At 37.8% G+C, this 18,430-nt stretch overlaps 1 protein-coding gene across 5 annotated transcripts; it reads left to right on the top strand.

The window, feature by feature from the left end:
- The first annotated feature begins 726 nt into the window (after window positions 1-726).
- On the top strand, window positions 727-15,720 carry LOC146520373 (NACHT, LRR and PYD domains-containing protein 3-like). Of its 5 annotated transcripts, none has more exons than XM_085157584.1 (13): window positions 727-955; window positions 1,421-1,613; window positions 1,825-2,111; window positions 2,237-2,274; window positions 2,392-2,628; window positions 3,098-4,964; window positions 6,848-7,030; window positions 10,012-10,179; window positions 11,781-11,954; window positions 12,402-12,575; window positions 13,943-14,116; window positions 14,245-14,294; window positions 14,820-15,720. In XM_085157584.1, the coding sequence occupies exons 3-13, from the start codon at window positions 1,870-1,872 to the stop codon at window positions 15,353-15,355; spliced, it is 3,843 nt and encodes a 1,280-aa protein (XP_085013710.1). In that variant the 5' UTR covers window positions 727-955; window positions 1,421-1,613; window positions 1,825-1,869; the 3' UTR covers window positions 15,356-15,720. The 5 variants fall into 5 exon arrangements, with proteins under 5 accessions (XP_085013710.1, XP_085013709.1, XP_085013708.1 ...); XM_085157583.1 differs by having other exon boundaries at window positions 729-955; window positions 1,838-2,111; window positions 3,095-4,964; XM_085157582.1 differs by having other exon boundaries at window positions 730-955; window positions 1,557-1,613; window positions 3,095-4,964.
- Window positions 15,721-18,430: the final 2,710 nt, after the last annotated feature.

Raw genomic sequence — 18,430 nt, 5'->3', positions numbered from 1 at the left:
TGTTGAGTCAGCAGATCGTCTGTGTCTTTTACACATTACGTGTCTCAACACTTAGGAATCCTGCTCTGTAACTTTATGTAGTCTGTGCTTGCTATCCAAGTTGCTGTGGTTCCTAAATACTTCCGCTGCTTACAGTTGATTGTGGAATATCTAGGAGGGAAGAAATATTACAAACTGAGTTGTCTGTGAAAAGTTCAGTGACTGTTTCAGAACAACCTATTCTTTCACAAACGTTTGTTAGAGTAGTAAGAGGAATTATGTGCCTTGAGATGTCTGCCCTTGAAACTGTGCAGAATGTTTAAATCATCTATGGTGCTGGGTGGGTTCGAGATCTGTGTGCAGCACTCGTGTTAAAGCATTGTTTAAAGTAATGGAAACATTGTTCATTTCTCCCAGGTTTCAGGATTAGAGAGTTACACCCCATTTGAAAGTAGTTACACCACAGCACATGTTATGCAGTTATTTACCCGCCCACTACAAACTGCTTCTCTTTAACAAAAAGAAGACCCCTTTGCTCCACCCATGGACAGTTACACATAAGAAGCAGTGTTGAACTCATCACTGTGTGTCGAGTGTGTAGTTTCTCAGCCCTACGACCAATATGAAAAACAAAAGGTACTCATGAGGATCTCACTGTGACGCTGCTGTCAGTTTTTGTAACCACCTGATGGAAGCAGTCAGTCAGTTCTTAGGCCTTACTAGTAATCTTGACTTTAAGTTACTTACTTTTTTTTTTCTGTTCTCACCCCATTTAAAAGTAGTCACACCACAGCACATGTTATGCAATTATTTACCCGCCCACTACAAACTGCTTCTCTTTAACAAAAAGCAAAGTCATAATAAACGTTTATTGCAGTCTATAAAATAGTCTGCCTCGGATAACATTTGGTTTTATTGCTAAACTGACTAAGATTCTTCTTGAACAGCTGAAAATGAGAGACTACACTTATACGAAGTAAGTATTTGGCACTTTGCATTAGGAAGTCAGCAAAAACTTTGTGAATGAGTTTGTTTTTTTTGTATATGTACAGAAGATTTGCAAGAGGTACAGCTACACTGATATTGTGCAAACCTTAGATAAGCAGCTGCGAAAATGGTTTAAATGCTTATTTATTCAGCTGCACATTTCCTCTCTGTGTACAAAAGTTAAAGAGTTTTGATAAAGTTTATCTAAAAAATGAGCAGGCGCTAGTCCGTCCTGAATACTTTCACTTTACCGTAACAAGTTACTAATTAACAGTCTAACCTCCTAAAAAGAACAGCCTTGGTGTTATTCTTGTCATGTCTGTACAAAGTTAAGCATTTTGAAATATATCAGTTGATTAATAAAAAATCATTTTCAGAGCATCTGTAGTGTAATGGTGTAATAGCATAAAGCACTAACCATCAAAAAGTGTTTTCAGTACATTTTTTTTTGCAGTATTCACAAACAGTGAGAGAGAGAGAGAGAGAGAGAGAGAGAGAGAGAGAGAGAGAGAGAGAGAGAGAGAGAGAGAGAATTCAGGCGTTTCCGCCCAGCCTGCCAACGGTTCACTTCCTGTCTTGCTATCATTTAGATACAGCAACATACATCTGTGTTTTACTGCAGCAGCTACTGGAAATCAGACACAAAGGTAAGAAAAAATAAACATATTTTGAACAGCGAGTAGTTCGGTCAGATATTTTACATAGTGACGATTGAGAATATAGCAAAATAAATGTTTCTAGTTAAACTGAAATATCTATGATAAATTCTGCATTAGGTGAAAAGGGAAAAGAAAGTCTGGCTGTTCTCAAGACAGTAGCAATACAACAGAACTTCTATGTAATAATACTCATATTTAGATGCAAATGACAGAGTCACTGAGCTGACTGTGAAGAAATAACATCATGGGGAGCCTATGGTCTGCACATTGCTGTGCAAAAACGAAAGAAAACAGTTGTGAGCAAGACAACATTTCCACTGCTGAGAAGAGTGAAGAAAGTTCACTCCTCCCTGTTGGACAGCAGAGGGGGGGAAACACAGTGAAGGAAACAAGGGAGGAGCCTGCATGCACACATGCTCAAGAAACTTCTGGGGAAAATGACTGCAGTGAGAACAGCAATGATACTGCTGAACTCAGTGCCCTCAGGTGAGACCTTTATTATCTTCTTCTAAGTAAATATACAATCAGTATTTCTAAGGTAAAAGATGAAATAAATTATTAGGGTAGATTTATAAACCATGTATCGCTAAAGCAGTTTTGCCTTTTTCTAGTCCTTGTCTGTCTGCTTCAGCAGTAACAGAAATGAAAGGTAAGTTAATAATTATAATTTTATGATTAACTCTGATCATAAAATGTGCATGCTTTCATTCTTTGTCTTCTAAAGTCCTAAACAACATGTCTTACATTTTTTTTAACCTTTTCATAGATGCAGCCTTGGTGGATCAGAACCGCACTAAGCTCATTCAAAGCGTCACTTTGGTGATGGCTATAGCTGATGAATTGAGACAGCGGGGTATGATCCATCCGGAGATATACAACAAAATCAAAGCTGCTGGGACTAGCCAGGATCAGATGAGGGAGCTCTACAATTCACTGACTACTAGAGAAGTCAAATCTAACTTCTACAAAATCCTCAAAGAAATTGAGCCACAGACATGTGAAAGTATGTTTCAGTTGTTTGGTAACTATGTATACAGTGCATAGGGAAAGCATTTACAGCGTTTGACATTTTGTCATGTTACAGTCTTAATCCAAAATGGATTAAATTCATTTTCACCTTAAAAAACAATAATTTTTTTTCAAAATTTCTAATACATTCATGTGAATGTGAACCAAACAGTTTTCACTTTATGTATCCTTCTCTGTGTAGAATTTTATTTAAGTAAAAAAATGTATCTATTTTGGAATAGGACGAAATGTGGAACACGTGAACTGCTGTGAATACTTTTCGGGTGCACTGTACAATTATTAAATAGAATTAATATAATGTTACAAATTTGCGTAAAGTGCAAATAAATACAAAATGCAATGGTTTTTAAATCTCATATCCACATTTTATTTAGACAATAGAAGACAATAGAAAACACATGCTTTATTTTGAAATTGGTGGTTTTCCTCTTTACCTACAGCAGAAGATGTCATCAAGGAGGTCATCAAAAAGAACAAAGAATATCTGAGGCAGAAGTGTCAGTGGGAGTTGGAAGGCACTGGGAAGTCTCGTAAGGATGAAAAATCATTGGATAAAATTTACACAGAGCTCCACATTATACAAGGAGAGAGTGAACATGTCAATAAACAACATGAGATCTGGGAGATTGAAGATAAAGCGAGAAATCAAACTGTTGAGGGTACAAAAATCAACTCTAATGACATCTTTAAACATGTGCAAGACGACAAAGACATGACAGCAGTTATGACTGTGATGACAAAGGGGATCGCTGGCATTGGAAAAACTGTCTCTGTGAAGAAGTTCATCCTTGACTGGGCAGATGGAAAAGCCAATCAGGACTTGGACTTCATCTTTATGTTTCCATTCAGGGAGCTAAATTTGGTCCAAGATGATCAGATTAGCTTTGAAAACCTTGTGAAAACATTCCATCCAGAACTTAAAACCATAGCAGTTGCAAAAGCTTTGGCTGATCGTAAAGTTTTGTTCATCTTTGATGGTCTTGATGAAAGTCAACTTCAGCTGAAATTCAAAACGACCACAATACTGGATGATGCTACGAAGGTGTCCTCAGTGGACACTCTGGTGACCAACCTTATCAGAAAACATCTTCTTCCCTCTGCACTTGTTTGGATTACCTCAAGACCAGGAGCAGTTCGACGCATCCCTATTAAGTATGTCGACCAGTGGACCGAGGTCAGAGGATTTGATGATCCACAAAAAGTAGAGTACTTCAGAAAGAGAGTTGAGGACAAAGCAGTTGCTGAAAAAATAATTGAACACATAACAATGTCACGGAGCCTGTACATTATGTGTCACATACCTATCTTCTGTTGGATTGCTGTAGATGTTTTTGAGTATTTGATGCGTAAAATGAGAAACACCAAAGATGGAAACCAAAAAATACCCACAACTCTTACTGGGATGTACACACACTTCCTTCTTATTCAGATGATGATCGCTAATGAAAAATATGGCAACCAGGAAGACCAGGAAGAGCCTGATACAGCAGAGCTTTTTAAGTCAAATGAAGAGTTCATTTTGAAATTAGGCAGGTTGGCCTTTGAGCAACTGGAAAAAGGCCAGATCATATTCACTACTGAAGATCTGAAGAAGTATGACATAGATATAACGAAAGCTGGAGTTTACTGCGGGTTGTGTACAGCAATATTCAAAGAAGAGAGCGTGTTCCTAACAAAGAAACTTTACTGCTTTGTGCATCTGACAGTTCAAGAGTATTTTGCTGCTCTCTTTGTATATCACAGTTTTGTAAATAAAAAAATCGATTCTGAAAGTCTCAAGGATTTCATGCTAAAAGGGTCTGATGAAGAGCTCAAGTCTATCTTGGAAACAGTTCCAGTGGATCTACCTTTAAATGAACTGATTGAAATTACAATAGCTAATTCGGCTCCTAGAACGACCGGAGAACTGGACATGTTTCTCAGGTTCCTTATTGGCTTGTCTCTACAATCAACACAAGACCTGCTTCAAGGCCTGATTCAACAGACTGAAGAACACTCTGCAAATATTGAGGAAATTCGGTCAAGTCTTTTAGATATAGATTTATTGGATTGCTCAGCTGAAAGATGTCTAAACCTTGTCCACTGCCTGACTGAGTTGAAAGACAGTTCCCTACATGATTCAGTACGAAAGTATCTGAAACCAAATTGTTTTCCTGAATCACCGCTCTCTCCTGTTGAGTGTTCAGCTCTGGCTGACTTGATTCTGATGTCAAACACGCCTCTGGATGAATTCAATATCAAGAAATACAGACCATCAGAAAGAGGTATCTTTAGACTTCTTCCAGCTGTGAGAAACTGCAGGAAAGCAAGGTAAGTTGGTTCTTTATACAAGAATGTTATTAAGTTCAGCAACTCGAGAGCACTGCAACATTTGGGCAGTGCTTTCTTCCTCCTCTTGTGATCCTATGAACAGTCAACTTGATAAGCAAGCTTATCAGTAAGCTTTAACGTAAGGGACTAAGTAACGTCCTAACAACAATAACACAATAAAGCAGTAAATTTAAAATAAATATAATAAAATAAATGAAAGGAGACTGAAGAAGAATTATAATGTTTCGATGTAAGGGTAAATTCTTCTCCCCATATTGCTGCTGTATGGTTCTGAGGACTGAGACTCAGGTGGAGCGCAGGATTTATTCACAAGAGATATGTTTTGTTAAAATCCATTTTATTACATGAACCTGAAGTCTGTGAGTAGCAACAGACTTTTACAACAACACGTGTTACAACAACAGATGTGTGTTAATGAAGATGCTGCTACTGTTCCATATGTGTAAATGTGCCTGTGTACAACCATAAATACTTGAAGTCAATATTGCACACTATAACATTAAACACATTAGTCTAGCACCCTAACACAGCCCCATTAAGAGCTGCTTTTTGACAGACCTGTGGTATAATTAACAACATCAATGTGTTATAAAGAAACATGGAAACCACTGTGTGTACGCACTGCTGAGAAAAGACACGCAGAAATGGGTACCTTGTACATGTCTTGTGACATGAATCTCTCCTTCCTTTCCTCTTATCCTCCATATTGAGTTTGGCTTTGTTTCAATAAAACACCAGTACTATTGTACTGTAGGAATATGTGGGCACGGGCTCTAAGCACTCAGAGTGAGGACCAGATAAAGAGTTACAGAACACATCCTGAGTTTTAGCACTGTGCTCACAGCTTTGAGTCATCCAGTTACGCAATTGTACTGATAACATTTCACCCTCTCATTCCAAAAAACACAAGACACACGTTTCATCTTAAATTCAGCACAATTTACAGGGAATTGCTGACCTCAAATCTCAGTAATTCACCTTCGTAGGAGTTAAAAATCTTCACTTCGAGAGATAATAGTGAAGCAGAAGAGTTGCACTCATTGGTGCACGCTAACTTTCGTGATGCATCTTCTTACATTTACAAACTTTAGCTTGTCTGTCTAAAAATGGCTGCAGTTGGTCAAAGTCAGACTGTGATTGTTTGGAAACACATTGCTGGGAGGTTGAATTTACTGGATAACAAGTTGGTTGCTCCAGCTACTTGTAATAGTTTGCAAACCCCAAAGAATTCAGTGCAGTTGCTCAGTAACAATTGAGTTTTCCTAATTGCAAGATTACCATCCCATTTTACTATAGTGTTTGAGGCTTCACAGCAGCAATGTTTTGTAACACTAGCTAGCAAAGGAATGAAGCTTGCTAATGTAAACAAATGACTGACTCCCACCACAGTACAGACTCCAGTATAAACTCCACAAGTACAGAAGCCCTATCAGTGTGAGCCACTGGCTCCAGCTGACGTAATACCTGATGCTAGAGCTCTGGGAGCTGAAGAAAAACTAGTACAAGGCATGAGCAGACCAAGTTAAAGTACTGACCTACCAATCAGAGCTATATGAGGACATGAAAGAAATAAATACAGCCTGTAGGACTAAACCTAATGTACCTCTCAAGTGTGTCATATTTGCCAGACCAGACCTTTGAATCCATGCACTCTGCCTGTTAACTGATTAATCTCACACTGTGACATTAAACACCTAAGAAAAGAAAAAAAGAATGAAAAAACCCAACATATTCAGGTCATGCTGTGAAGTGTTATGGGTGCTATTACTCCTATTGCAGTGATTTCAGTCAAGTAAATGATTTGCATGCTTCTAAAACATTATCAGATACTGAAGAACCATCTTTTTTTCCCATCTCTTCAGAATTTCAGGCTTGGATCTTTCTGTTTGGGAATATAAAACTATCGTTTCAGCTCTTCGTATGCCACGTTCTGTGCTGACTGAACTGCACCTGGTCAATAATACATTTTACAGCAGAAATGACGAAGGTGCAGAGATATTGATTGATGGACTGAGGAATTGCCAGTGTAAACTGAAAACTCTTAGGTTAGTAAGAGTATTATTTTTCGTGATGTTTTTGTTATCATTTATTTGAATGAAACTGATTTCATAATAATTTTGTGATTTTTTTTTTGCAGGCATTGCATATAGGGATGGGGATAGATAAGAATTAAGAAGTTCCAATTTCATTATCGACATCACTTACCGATTCAATTTTTTTAATTGATTCTCTTATCTATTCTGTGCAAGTGGAACTGATAAGCAGTAGTGATGTGTCGGACGTGAAAGAAACGGCTCTTTGAAGTGAACGTCGCGAGCTGTGTTTTTTTTTCTCTCTCTCACCCTCTCTCTCTCTCTCGCACTTTTTTCTGCTTCACTCCGCACGCCAGCCTTGTGCTTGTGCTGAGCAGAGGGGGGAAGGGCGGTAGTTACACTCACAGTAGCACAGGAACAGTAGTGATGGGATTTCCGACTCTTTTTAGAGAACCGGCTCTTTTGGCTCGGCTCGGCTCACTAAAAAGAGCCGGCTCTTTCGGCTCTGAACCAGCTCTTCAGGTTGTTTTGTTGCTTTAATTAATTTATTATTAACAATAATATAAAATTATGCACAAAAGGAATTACTAATGTAAAAAAAAGTGGTTTTATTTATATATGTTTATATATAAATATATGCGCTAGCCCCTAGAGACAAAACACGTACAAACTCCAAAAAGCAAGCTCCAAAACACATTTCTAGCGTTAACTGAACTTCCAAAAAAGAGCTACCTAGATCACTTGAATTACACAATTGAAAGCATATGTGTATGGTTTGTGTATTAATACACAAGCACTCATATATATTCAAATAATTTTAAAAAATGTTCATTTACCTGTTACTACCACACACCAAATCCAGTCATTGGTACTTCCTGGCTTGTGTAGCCACTAGGTAACAAAACCTCAACACTGTGCCTAGCATCCTGGAGCACTTCTGGGGTTTTGTACGTGTTTTGGAGTTTTTATGTGTTTTGGAGTTTTTATGTGTTTTGGAGTTTGTATGTGCTTCGGAGTTTGCACGTGTTTTGGAGTTCGTGCGTGCTTTGTCTCTAGGGGCCACCGTAAATATACTTTTATTCATTCACTCCACATAAAATGTAATAAATAAATCATATAATACCAAAACCAACTTTTCACATTTCATCTTTTAACTATTTAAATTTTCAGCTTTTTCCTTTTTAAATAAATTTAAAGTGAAGCAACAAAAAAACCCCACTGCAAACCACAGCACAATTAAATATAAATTAAAATATGAAAACAAAAAGAAGATGCATATTCTCTGTCATTTCGGCCTGCATGAATAAACTTTCTGAATCCCTTATCATCTGCAACTGAAAATAGTTGTGGATGATTACTATACCTTTCTAATGTGACTTGTTGTCCCTGGCTCTCTTTCTCTGTCTCTCCCTCACGCTCTGTTCCTGTGCTACTGTGAGTGTAACTACCGCCCCTCCCCCCTCTTCCCAGCGCAAAGCACAAGGCTCGTGTGCGGAGTGAAGCGAGAGAGTGGGTGAGAGAAAGAAAAAAGAAAACCCACGGCTCCCAATAAGGAGCCGGCTCGCGTCCTTCACTTCAAAAATCCGTCTTCGTTCGCGACCGACACATCATTAATTCACATGATTGCATGTATACACTTAGGATAGGAATTGAACCGGTTCTCCCAGAAGTTCAGTTTCATTGGAATTATTAATCTGCTTGCCTATCGATCCTGCTTATTAGTGATGGGATTTCGGGCTCTTTTTAGAGAACCGGCTCTTTCGGCTTGGCTCACTAAAAAGAGCCGGCTCTTTCGGCTCCCAACCGGCTCTTCAGATTGTTTTGTTGCTTTAATTAATTAACTAATAACAACAATATTAAATTATGCACAAAAGGAATTACTAATGTAAAAAAACAAACAAACGTGGTTTTGTTTATATATGTTTATATATAAATATATACGGTGGCCCCTACCTATATGGAAAAGATATATATAAATCTTATAAAGTTTGTATCTGTCTTGTGTTAAGCTTGTATGAAAAGCATACAAAAGTGAAAACAGATATAAGATCCCTTGAAAAATTATATAAATGAAACTTGTATGTTTTGGATACTTACTAAAACAATATATGAAAGTATTGAGAAAGTGGCCACTTTCATGAGTAAATCATATAAGATTTTACTATTTCTTTTCCATATGGGTAGAGACAAAGCATGTACAAACTTCAAAACACATTTCTAGCGTTAACTGAACGTAAATTTTCACTAGACTCTATGTAATGCTGTGAAAAACTAATTACACCTTTACTGCTTCTAGGGATTTAGCTGGGTGCTACTAATCAAATACACTTGTATAAATGATTATTAGCGTGACCACCTACATGAAAGCAGTAGTTTTGGCTCAGAGACTGCAAAAATGTCGAGAGCAGCACTCGGAAAAGCTTCTGTTCACATGTTAAATATTAAAGTTCATAATTGTAATCAGTATAATTAGAAAGAGTGAAAAAGAAAGGCATATTTGGGGGTATTGCCAGGAAAAGCCTGATCTTCTCTAAAAAGAATATGGCAGCATCGTTTAGCAGCGTTGCAGCTGAACAAAACACAAGAATTCTAAAGTAATGTGACAGCTATGTTTGGCTGAAATTACTCATGCAACAGGACAATGACACCACCCCCAGAATCAAGGTGCTACAGTGGTCCAGTCAAAATCCTGACTTCAACCTGACTCAAATGCTTGTGGCTTGACCACAGAATTTGAGTGTTTGCAGTAACAAATACCCACAAACCTTAATGTACAAAAGTAATAATGTAAAGAAGAGTGGGCCAAAGGTCCTCCACAATGATTTGATGAACTCATTACTTAACATTACAAAACAATTACCTCGAATTATTGCTGTTTAATGTAGTTCTAAAAGCTATTGAGTATTTTGTTTTCATAGGAGTGTTTGAAAACTTTTTTTTCCCATGACTGTGTTCATCAGTCACTTTTCACCTATTATCCTTTATATTTGCAGTCTTTCTGGTCACGGGCTTTCAGAAACACAGTGTGAAAATCTAGCTTCAGCCATCAAATCAATCATCTCAAATTTAAAAGAACTGGAGTTGAGTGACAACATACTGAGGGTCTCATTACTCTCTGTGCTCTCCACCGGACTGGGCTGCACTAACCTGGAGAACCTCAGGTCAGTGTTAGATGTTATTTAGATGTTATTCCTTATCCGGGACTTAGCATTATAGCCTTAGGTGACACGGCTTTGATCAGAAGTTATTTATACCATTATTGTCTTTCAGTCCTGGTTGGATGTCTAGGCAATAACCTTTCATCACTGTGTGTGGGTAAGCCCACTAACAACAACAAAAAAGTGCCCTTTCCATGTTTGGTCAATACAAAGAATGCATATGATTTTGCACTGGCAAAACTGATGCAGGACTCACTGAGTAACCATTGTTTTACACTATATTCTTTTGTGCGGTGGTTTTTGCATCAAAGATTTTATGAATGAGTAAGAGCCTATCCTATTACAGCCAAATGACAACCTGAAATGATTTAAAAAGTGGAAAACAAGAAACCTTTGACCAGTAATTTCAGAGGGAAATTGAAAATGTTGATTTTGAAATGTTCAAAAGGAACATCTCCCTTCTGACACTAAGCATAAAATATGTGCCACTTAAATGCATATACACTCATTGGCCACTTTATTAGGTACACCTTTTCAACTGCTGCATGTTTGGCTTCATATCTAATCAGCCAATCACCCGGCAACTTAGTGCATTTAGACATGTAGATATGGTGGAACTAATCTACACAAAGCTGATTTTAGTTACTTTGAAGAACCACAGGTGACTCTACTACTACTACTATCTTGGCCATGCCTTTTCTGCGGATTTTACCACTGGAATAGACATCCAGGGAAAAAAATCGGTGGTCCTCCAGACGTGCCAACTAGAATTGCTTACTGAGCACATCGGGTTTGTAGCTGAAAAGTCAATGTTTCATCCATAGGATTAATGTTAGCTAGCTCTACTTGCTCCATATTGTCTAGGTCCAAAAACAACATGAATGATAAGGAGAGCAAAGGGGATGCTCCTACTTTGCGAGGAAACAATTTGCCAGATACACTTTGGGAGAGGTTGAGCCTTTCATGCATGCCCAGATTTCATTGTTCTTCCTTTAGTGTTTAGATCAGCTTGGTCCTGTAAGAACACACTCATGTATTGTACTGAGTGAACTGACCAAAAAGAAACCACAACTTCTTTTAACTTGTGTAACTGTATTCATGTGACATCCTGCTACAGCACTTTAACTGGACTTAAAAAGAAATATTGTTACTTGTTGGCTTTGCGGCTAATGGCAAGTACATAGGAGCAGCCAGACTTCTGTGTCAAAAAGTCTGCCTTGACTGTAATTAACTGGATGAATCACTTGTTAGAGCATGCAGTCTATGATGTAAAACAACACAGGACTTGTAGAGATGTGGGTCAATCAACAGTTACACAGCACAGATGATCTTATTATGTTACTGGCAGGGACAATGAATTATAACAGGCATTTTGGGCTTTTTTTTTTTTAAACCATATTAACAGTTGAGTCAAATTCTTCTCTACAGTGTAAAATTGTCTTGAATAGACTACCCATTTCTTCCAAGACTTTTTTCTGTTTCAACTAACAGCCTTCATTGGTCTCATTGCATAAGAGTAACAGCCAATTTTTGTAAAAGTGGATGATTTACTGTATCTATGTATATCTATCTAATCTATGCTGTTTTATCCCCTGTATCAAAAGGTTGAACCGAAATGGTAGGATTGCAGAAATCTGTGAGAAGTTAGTAACGGCATTCACATCCAGCACCTGTTACCTGAAAAAACTGGAACTAAGCTACACTGATTTAAAAGACTCAGAAATGGAGAGCCTCTCTGATGGGCTGAAGAACACAAACTGTAGATTGGAGGCATTAAGGTACAACACTGCATTAAAAAACAACAACTTTTAAGTACAAACTGAAACATTTCTGTTACATTTTAGAGCTTTACAGAGAAGAGAAATCTCCCACCTCAAGTTTATTTTAGCAATCAGCAGGGAGAGAGAGCTATTTGATTTCTTTTAGTTGTAAGCACACATTTGACAGCTATTATGGTATTCTAACTGGCCATCTTCAAACATGGTTTCAAACAAAGACCTTGCACTTGGTTAATTCTATTATACTATTTTATTTCCTCTTGCACAAAACTTTTATTATTTTCGCTAGATGAAAAGAAACGGATATTATTTTTTGTTTTGGGCTTTTGCATTTTATATGTTATAGCGCTTATATATGTTATAAAATAATTAGTTTTTAATATTTTTCAAATGTGCAATTTCCTATATTATTAAGCTAAAAAAAATTTCCTGCATTTTTTCATTCAGTCTCAGTCACAACAAACTCACCGAGAAAGGCTGTGAGACACTGGCTTCTTTGCTCAGCTTCAGAGCTTCCCACCTGAAAGACCTGGACCTGAGTTATAATGACCTGCAGGATTCAGGGGTAATAGCACTGTGTAATGCACTGACAAAACCACAGTGTGGATTAAAAACACTAAGGTCAGTTCACATGATGTTATCACAATAAATCTCCTAGGGTAGTAAATAATCGATCTGCTCAATTTGTAAGTTTGCTCATTTACAAACAAATGAACAGTCTCCAGATTTTATGGTAGTCCCATTTTTACTGAAAGAGACAGAATATCAATCAAAAATCCAGAAGAAAAGATGTTTCATAAAAGTTATGAATTGATTTGCATGTCATGGATTAAAAGAACTTTTTGATCCACTACTGCCTAACCAGAATTCTGGCTCCCACAAATTAGCAGATTGTTTGGTCTAAACTCAGACCCCGCTGTATCCAGGACTTATTCCCGTGAAAGAAAAACAAGGCAACAGTGATCAATCGTTCCACTTGCAAGGAAGGCCTCGTTGATGTCTACCACAAAATGACCCCAAATCTGGCCTCCTCCCGCTGCCTTTTATTGAGAGACAGTTCACACAAAACACATCACAGCAAAGCAACGCCCACATGGTTCTAAGACAAGGCATTGTATGTATATGTGTGAACTTCTGTATCTAAGTAAGAATGTGTGTGTGTGTGTGTCATGGGGGTGCGTTTGTGTGACCTCCTGCTGACCAAAAGGGTCATAAAAGCAGGAAGCTTATAACACAAGAAACAGATCTTCCAGACAGGATGTATCTACAATAAAACACTACAGCCCCCCCACCCAGAACCTCGAGAATCTGGGGGGAAGGACAGTGGAATTCCTTTCATCAGAGTTGGCAAGCATAAAAATTACAACATTTAACAATTCACTCTAACAGAGATTACAGTCAATAAATCAGCCAATTACAGATACTCCTGACCTCAACTTATTATCTGTATAAAGCACACCTATCCACAGATTCAGTTTATTCCATTCCAAGCTTGGACAAGAACCTCCGTCTCTCAGCTAGAACACTGAGTATGGTTCGCGAATCAGTCTTCCAGCGGAACAATGACCCAAAACATACTGCCATGGAAACAAGAGTGGCTAAAGAAGAAAATAATAATCACATTAAGATCACAGAGTAGCTTTAATCCTGCAGAAAATAAAACTAATTCCATTAAAATGAAACTACCATAAAATTAGAGACTGTTCATTTCTTTGTAAAAACTTCCAAACTTGACAAAACATCAATTCAGCAAGGTATCAAATAATTATTTTCTCCAGTGTACATGGAGCCTCTTGCAGTATAACAAAAGTCTTACTGAATTCAACGTTTTTCAGACAGTTTAAGAGATGGTCTGTTATCGTTTTTTTGTTTTAATCTCTGAAATAATCATATGATTATGTATGAATTTAGTTTGTGAGGTATATATGCACACATTAAGACTGGTCTTGATAAGATTATCTACCACACCCACTGTTTGATTTCTGTAGGCTGTCATTTTGTAAAGTGACACAACGTGGAGGCTCCTCGTTGGTCTCAGCTCTTGACTCGAACTACTGCAGCCTCAAAGATCTGGACCTCAGCTTTAATAACCTCAGTGAAGAAGTAGTCAAGCTGCTAAATGAAAAAAAGAGAGATACATGCTGCAGTCTGGAAAATGTCAAGTATGGAAAAAAATCCTGTCTTAAAAAGAATAATTTAATTTATTATCAGTTTTTCAGTCATTTTAATATTGCAATATCTATTATCGTTCTTTGTAAACAACAGTGCTTTTGTTTATTTTTCCCATTAGTGTGGACCACAATGAAGAATGTTGGGTCGATCTGAAGCTACTGAGACAGTGTAAGAAAAATATGTTCAAGAAACACTGCATGTGATGTGATTTGCGTGCAGGTTGTAATCTATATTTTGAAATATAAAAATTTGTTTTAAATCGGGGGGCGGGGGGTTTGAAAAAGAAGAAAAATCAGTTGGATTTATTAGTGTTTACTACTCAATGAGAATTATCAACAAGGTGTCCTGATAGAGAACATAAATAGCAGACAAAACACTGAATTTGCTGGCTTTAAATTTTATTTTATACCTCAAAAGATAAATGATTAGTTGGTTTAAAGTCATAAACAAATTAGAAATGCTGATGCACAAGACAATAAGATGGAATCCACATTGACCGAGCAACGGAGCAACATTTAATCTTAAATCAAAGTGTGTTGTGTGTCTGTTGTTTACGGACACAGTGTACATGCAGTTATTTGGTGGCACCTGTAAATAATAACTAAACCACTTTTGTTTTAAGCCTTATAGCAACATTATCTGAGATCAAGAACGGCACAAACAGTTAACGTTTTCCTACTGTTTTGATTGCAGATGCCTGTGACCTAACACTTGATCCCAACACAGCAGGTGTGAATATTATTTTAACCAAGGAGAAAAAAATGGCAGAATGTGTTCAAGAGAAGCAACCATATCCTGATCATCCAGACAGATTTAATACCCTTCAGGTTCTCTGTGAAGAAGGTCTGACAAGTCGCCATTACTGGGAGGTTGAGTGTTTACGGGCTGATGTTGGAGTGGCATATAAAAGCATTGACCGGGTGGGAGACTCTTCCTCTGAATTTTCTTTTGGAAAAAATGAAAAGTCTTGGTGCTGGATGAATGATGGTGTTTTTAGTCATAACAATAACTTAACATTTTTGAAAAGTACACCACTGTGGTGTACCATAGGAATGTATCTGGACTGGCCGGCAGGTATTTTGTCCTTCTTTAAAGTCTCTGCTGACACAGTTACTCATCTCTACACCGTACACACAGCTTTCACTGAACCACTCCATCCTGGTTTCTCTCTGGATCAGTTGGGATCAATTTACCTTTGTAAACAAAAAAAAGAAGAAAATTTTAGATGAAAGGAAAGAAAGATTATTCAAGAAAAAAAACTGGATCGGAAAGTTTATGATATCTCTTTATATTATGTCGTGCTCAGCTGCATATAATAAAGACATGGTTTCATGTCCTGCATGCCTTCAACAACACTAAAAATGTGGGCTCACTTTTTAGCAGACTTCAGAAATTTGCCAGACCAAATGTGTGGGACTCTAACGACCTATCAAAGACAGTTGTATATGTTTATCCCAACTGTGTTGACTGTACATTTTGTAAAATGTTAATCATGACTTTTATTATACATTCATTTTTAATGTTTCAGTTGTGCTGTGTTGTAACATTTTTTTGAAAGGTGCTGTATAAATAAATGTATTATCTTTCTTTACAATTGTATATTTACTGATTTGTACTCATGTATCTTTTCCATTTTATATTTATACACCTCCTAACAACAACAACAACAACAACAACAACAATAATTTGTAGGGAACAAAATCTGTGCAAATTAAAAAGTCACATATTTATTATAATTCTTAGCTTCTTCCTAGGATGACCCCAATAGTGGCTGCACACAGCTTGTACAGGCTGCATTTGCTTTTGCATGAATTTTATCAACCTGATAGGTCAGATAACAGAAAAATATTGTGGCGATTTTTGATTTGGATTACTAGTCTACCTTGTTATTTACTTTTAATGATAAGAGAAACCACGACTGAAAGACACTGGGTGTTTATCTGTCTCTGTCTTTTTCCCCCTGACTGCAACAACAATATATTGCAACCAACATGAAATTTTTTACACAGTGAGCAAACCAGAGATCTGTATGGACCAATGTGGAGATCTTGTTTGATTGTTTTCACGTAAAGTACATCCAATGATCTCATATTCCAAAGCCCTTAATCTCTTCTCATTCAAAAGCCACACACCTGCAGAACATGACTAGTACAAAATTTTTCATATTCTGATCAGTGGCGTGCCTAGGGGGGCACAGGCCACCCCCCCAACCAGACTGGCCACCCCAGGTGCCACCCCGAAGCTAAAACACTAAAATTGAATGAAATATCAAATGTACGATTATGGTTTCACAGTGAAGCTCAGATATCCGAGGGTAAGTGAATGCAGCACCGGCTTCTGCACTATGAGCATCATGTTAGCAAAGGTAGGAGAGCCAAGCACGAAAGACAGCACCGCAGAAAACATTTTTTCAGCGAAAGATTAACAAGTTAACATAGCTGGACTAGCCATCGGACATTTGCACGGTGGGCTGATGACTTATTTATTTCTTTATTTTGTAACGGCATGAACAAGGAGAGGTAGTGGATTGGCCAGATGCTGGCCGATGTGTAAAAATAACTCAGTTGTTTGGTGGTGGCTATGGCGGAGCTTCCACAGAGGCAACAGGTGGATGAGGGAAGGGGAGGCAGGAGGAGGAGAGACCCGAGGCAGCCGCCGGTCCGACTATCAGGTGAACTGAACTTCAGGTAAGAAGTTATGACCTGCAGTCTATCTGGGTCAGATATAAACCAAGTTTAGGTGGAGTTTATTTTCCTTGTGCTGACTTTTTACAGTCAGTTACAATAACTCATACTGCGTGAGCTAGCATGACGGAGTTTCTATACAGCTGTTCGGTTGCTATGATGTTACTGATAGTGAAGTTTATTTTATTCATAAGGTTAGTTAGTAGAGTTGCCAACGGCTCCTTAAAAAATGGAATGGTCCCTCATTCAGAGAAAATATTATGCGTTTGGTATTGAGCTGAGAAGAGACGCAGTTTGTCCCGTACTTTAGCTAGAATGAAAAAGACACAAAGCTGGAGTTATTCTGTGTGTTTACGCTGCACAGCTGTCTCTTCTTCTCTCATTCTCCCCCTCCCTCCCCTGTTGCTACTTCAATCATGAAACTGATCAATGATCAGCTGATCGGCTTTTCTCTCTTGTTTATTTATCGCCCACTTTGCGCCATCACCTGCGCCTGAACAGGTGATGGAGAAACAGGTTTACCTTTTAGGTGACATGAATGAGTTGAAGGGAAGTTATGAACTGTTTCTGAGAGACAAATAACACCAGGATCCTTTTCTAAGTAGCTGACAGCTGGTAACTGTGCAGGGGCGGGTCTAGCAAAGTGTTGCCCGGGGGCCAGGTAGGGCATCAACAGGGAGAGGGGGCACAAAGAAATACTTTTCTTTCTTATTCTCATTTAAAATATCTAGCTTTTATTAAATAATTATCTGAAGTTTTTATCTGACGTAAAATGTATAGAAATCATACATATACCAACAAGACAGTGTACATCACTGACACAACAGCATTTGTTTTCATTCAAAGGCTTTATGGCTTTAATACCTGGTGGGCCGGTCTGTAGTGAAAATGCCCAATTTTTTGTCCCAGTCCAGCCCTGCAGGTTAATACTGGCAGTGTCACCATGCCAGCTGACTGTATTTCATCATCAGCCAGTGTTGTTCTTCATACATCAATATTACCAAAGTTTACCATAAGGCAGCATATAAAGTATTTACTTGCTTTCAGGTTTCATTCAAATGTTAGTCTTTTCATTTGTTTCCCCACTTTTTTCCTGTTTCAAAATCAAACACCAGTTTGTGAGAAGATTATCTTCTTTTTTTAATAGGCATTGGTTTTGCATTGGCTAATTTGGCAATTGTATGTTAAAAATGTTCGTATTTTAATATTCAAAAATGTTTTTGCCCAAAACATATGTGCACTACACGTCAGTAGAAATACTATGCAAATATTGATGTCCTTGACTGCTGAATAAACACTGACTGATTGTATCTCTTGTACTTTATCAACACAGTATCTAACAACTTTGCACCGTAGTGGTTAAAATCTCATTCTAATAAGAGTTAAAAGCGCATTCGGTTATTAGGTTTATAGAGTTATTGAATTATGGTTAACGGTTGGTAGAATTGTTTTCAACATTATCTGCCAATTACATCTGCCACCCTTCTCCAAATCTATGCCCCTACCTGGCTCCCCCAACAAAGATTTTCTAGACACGCCACTGGATGGGTTCAACATTTCTTTTGAGTTCCATGTAACAATCCCTAACTCTGTAATTAAAGAATGCGCCATTTAATCTTG

Source organism: Neolamprologus multifasciatus, chromosome 4 (genome assembly GCF_963576455.1).
Source record: "Neolamprologus multifasciatus chromosome 4, fNeoMul1.2, whole genome shotgun sequence".
Lineage (NCBI taxonomy): Eukaryota > Metazoa > Chordata > Actinopteri > Cichliformes > Cichlidae > Neolamprologus > Neolamprologus multifasciatus.
This window is presented reverse-complemented; position numbering and strand designations above follow the sequence as displayed.

Bases quoted from the DNA above. Each gene is read 5' to 3' on its own strand.
- LOC146520373 (XM_085157583.1), top strand. From the start codon at position 1,870: ATGGGGAGCCTATGGTCTGCACATTGCTGTGCAAAAACGAAAGAAAAC. The intron at 10,180-11,780 runs GTCAGTGTTAGA...CTGTATCAAAAG, and splicing joins ACTAACCTGGAGAACCTCAG to GTTGAACCGAAATGGTAGGA. The intron at 14,117-14,244 runs GTATGGAAAAAA...TTTTCCCATTAG, and splicing joins TGCAGTCTGGAAAATGTCAA to TGTGGACCACAATGAAGAAT.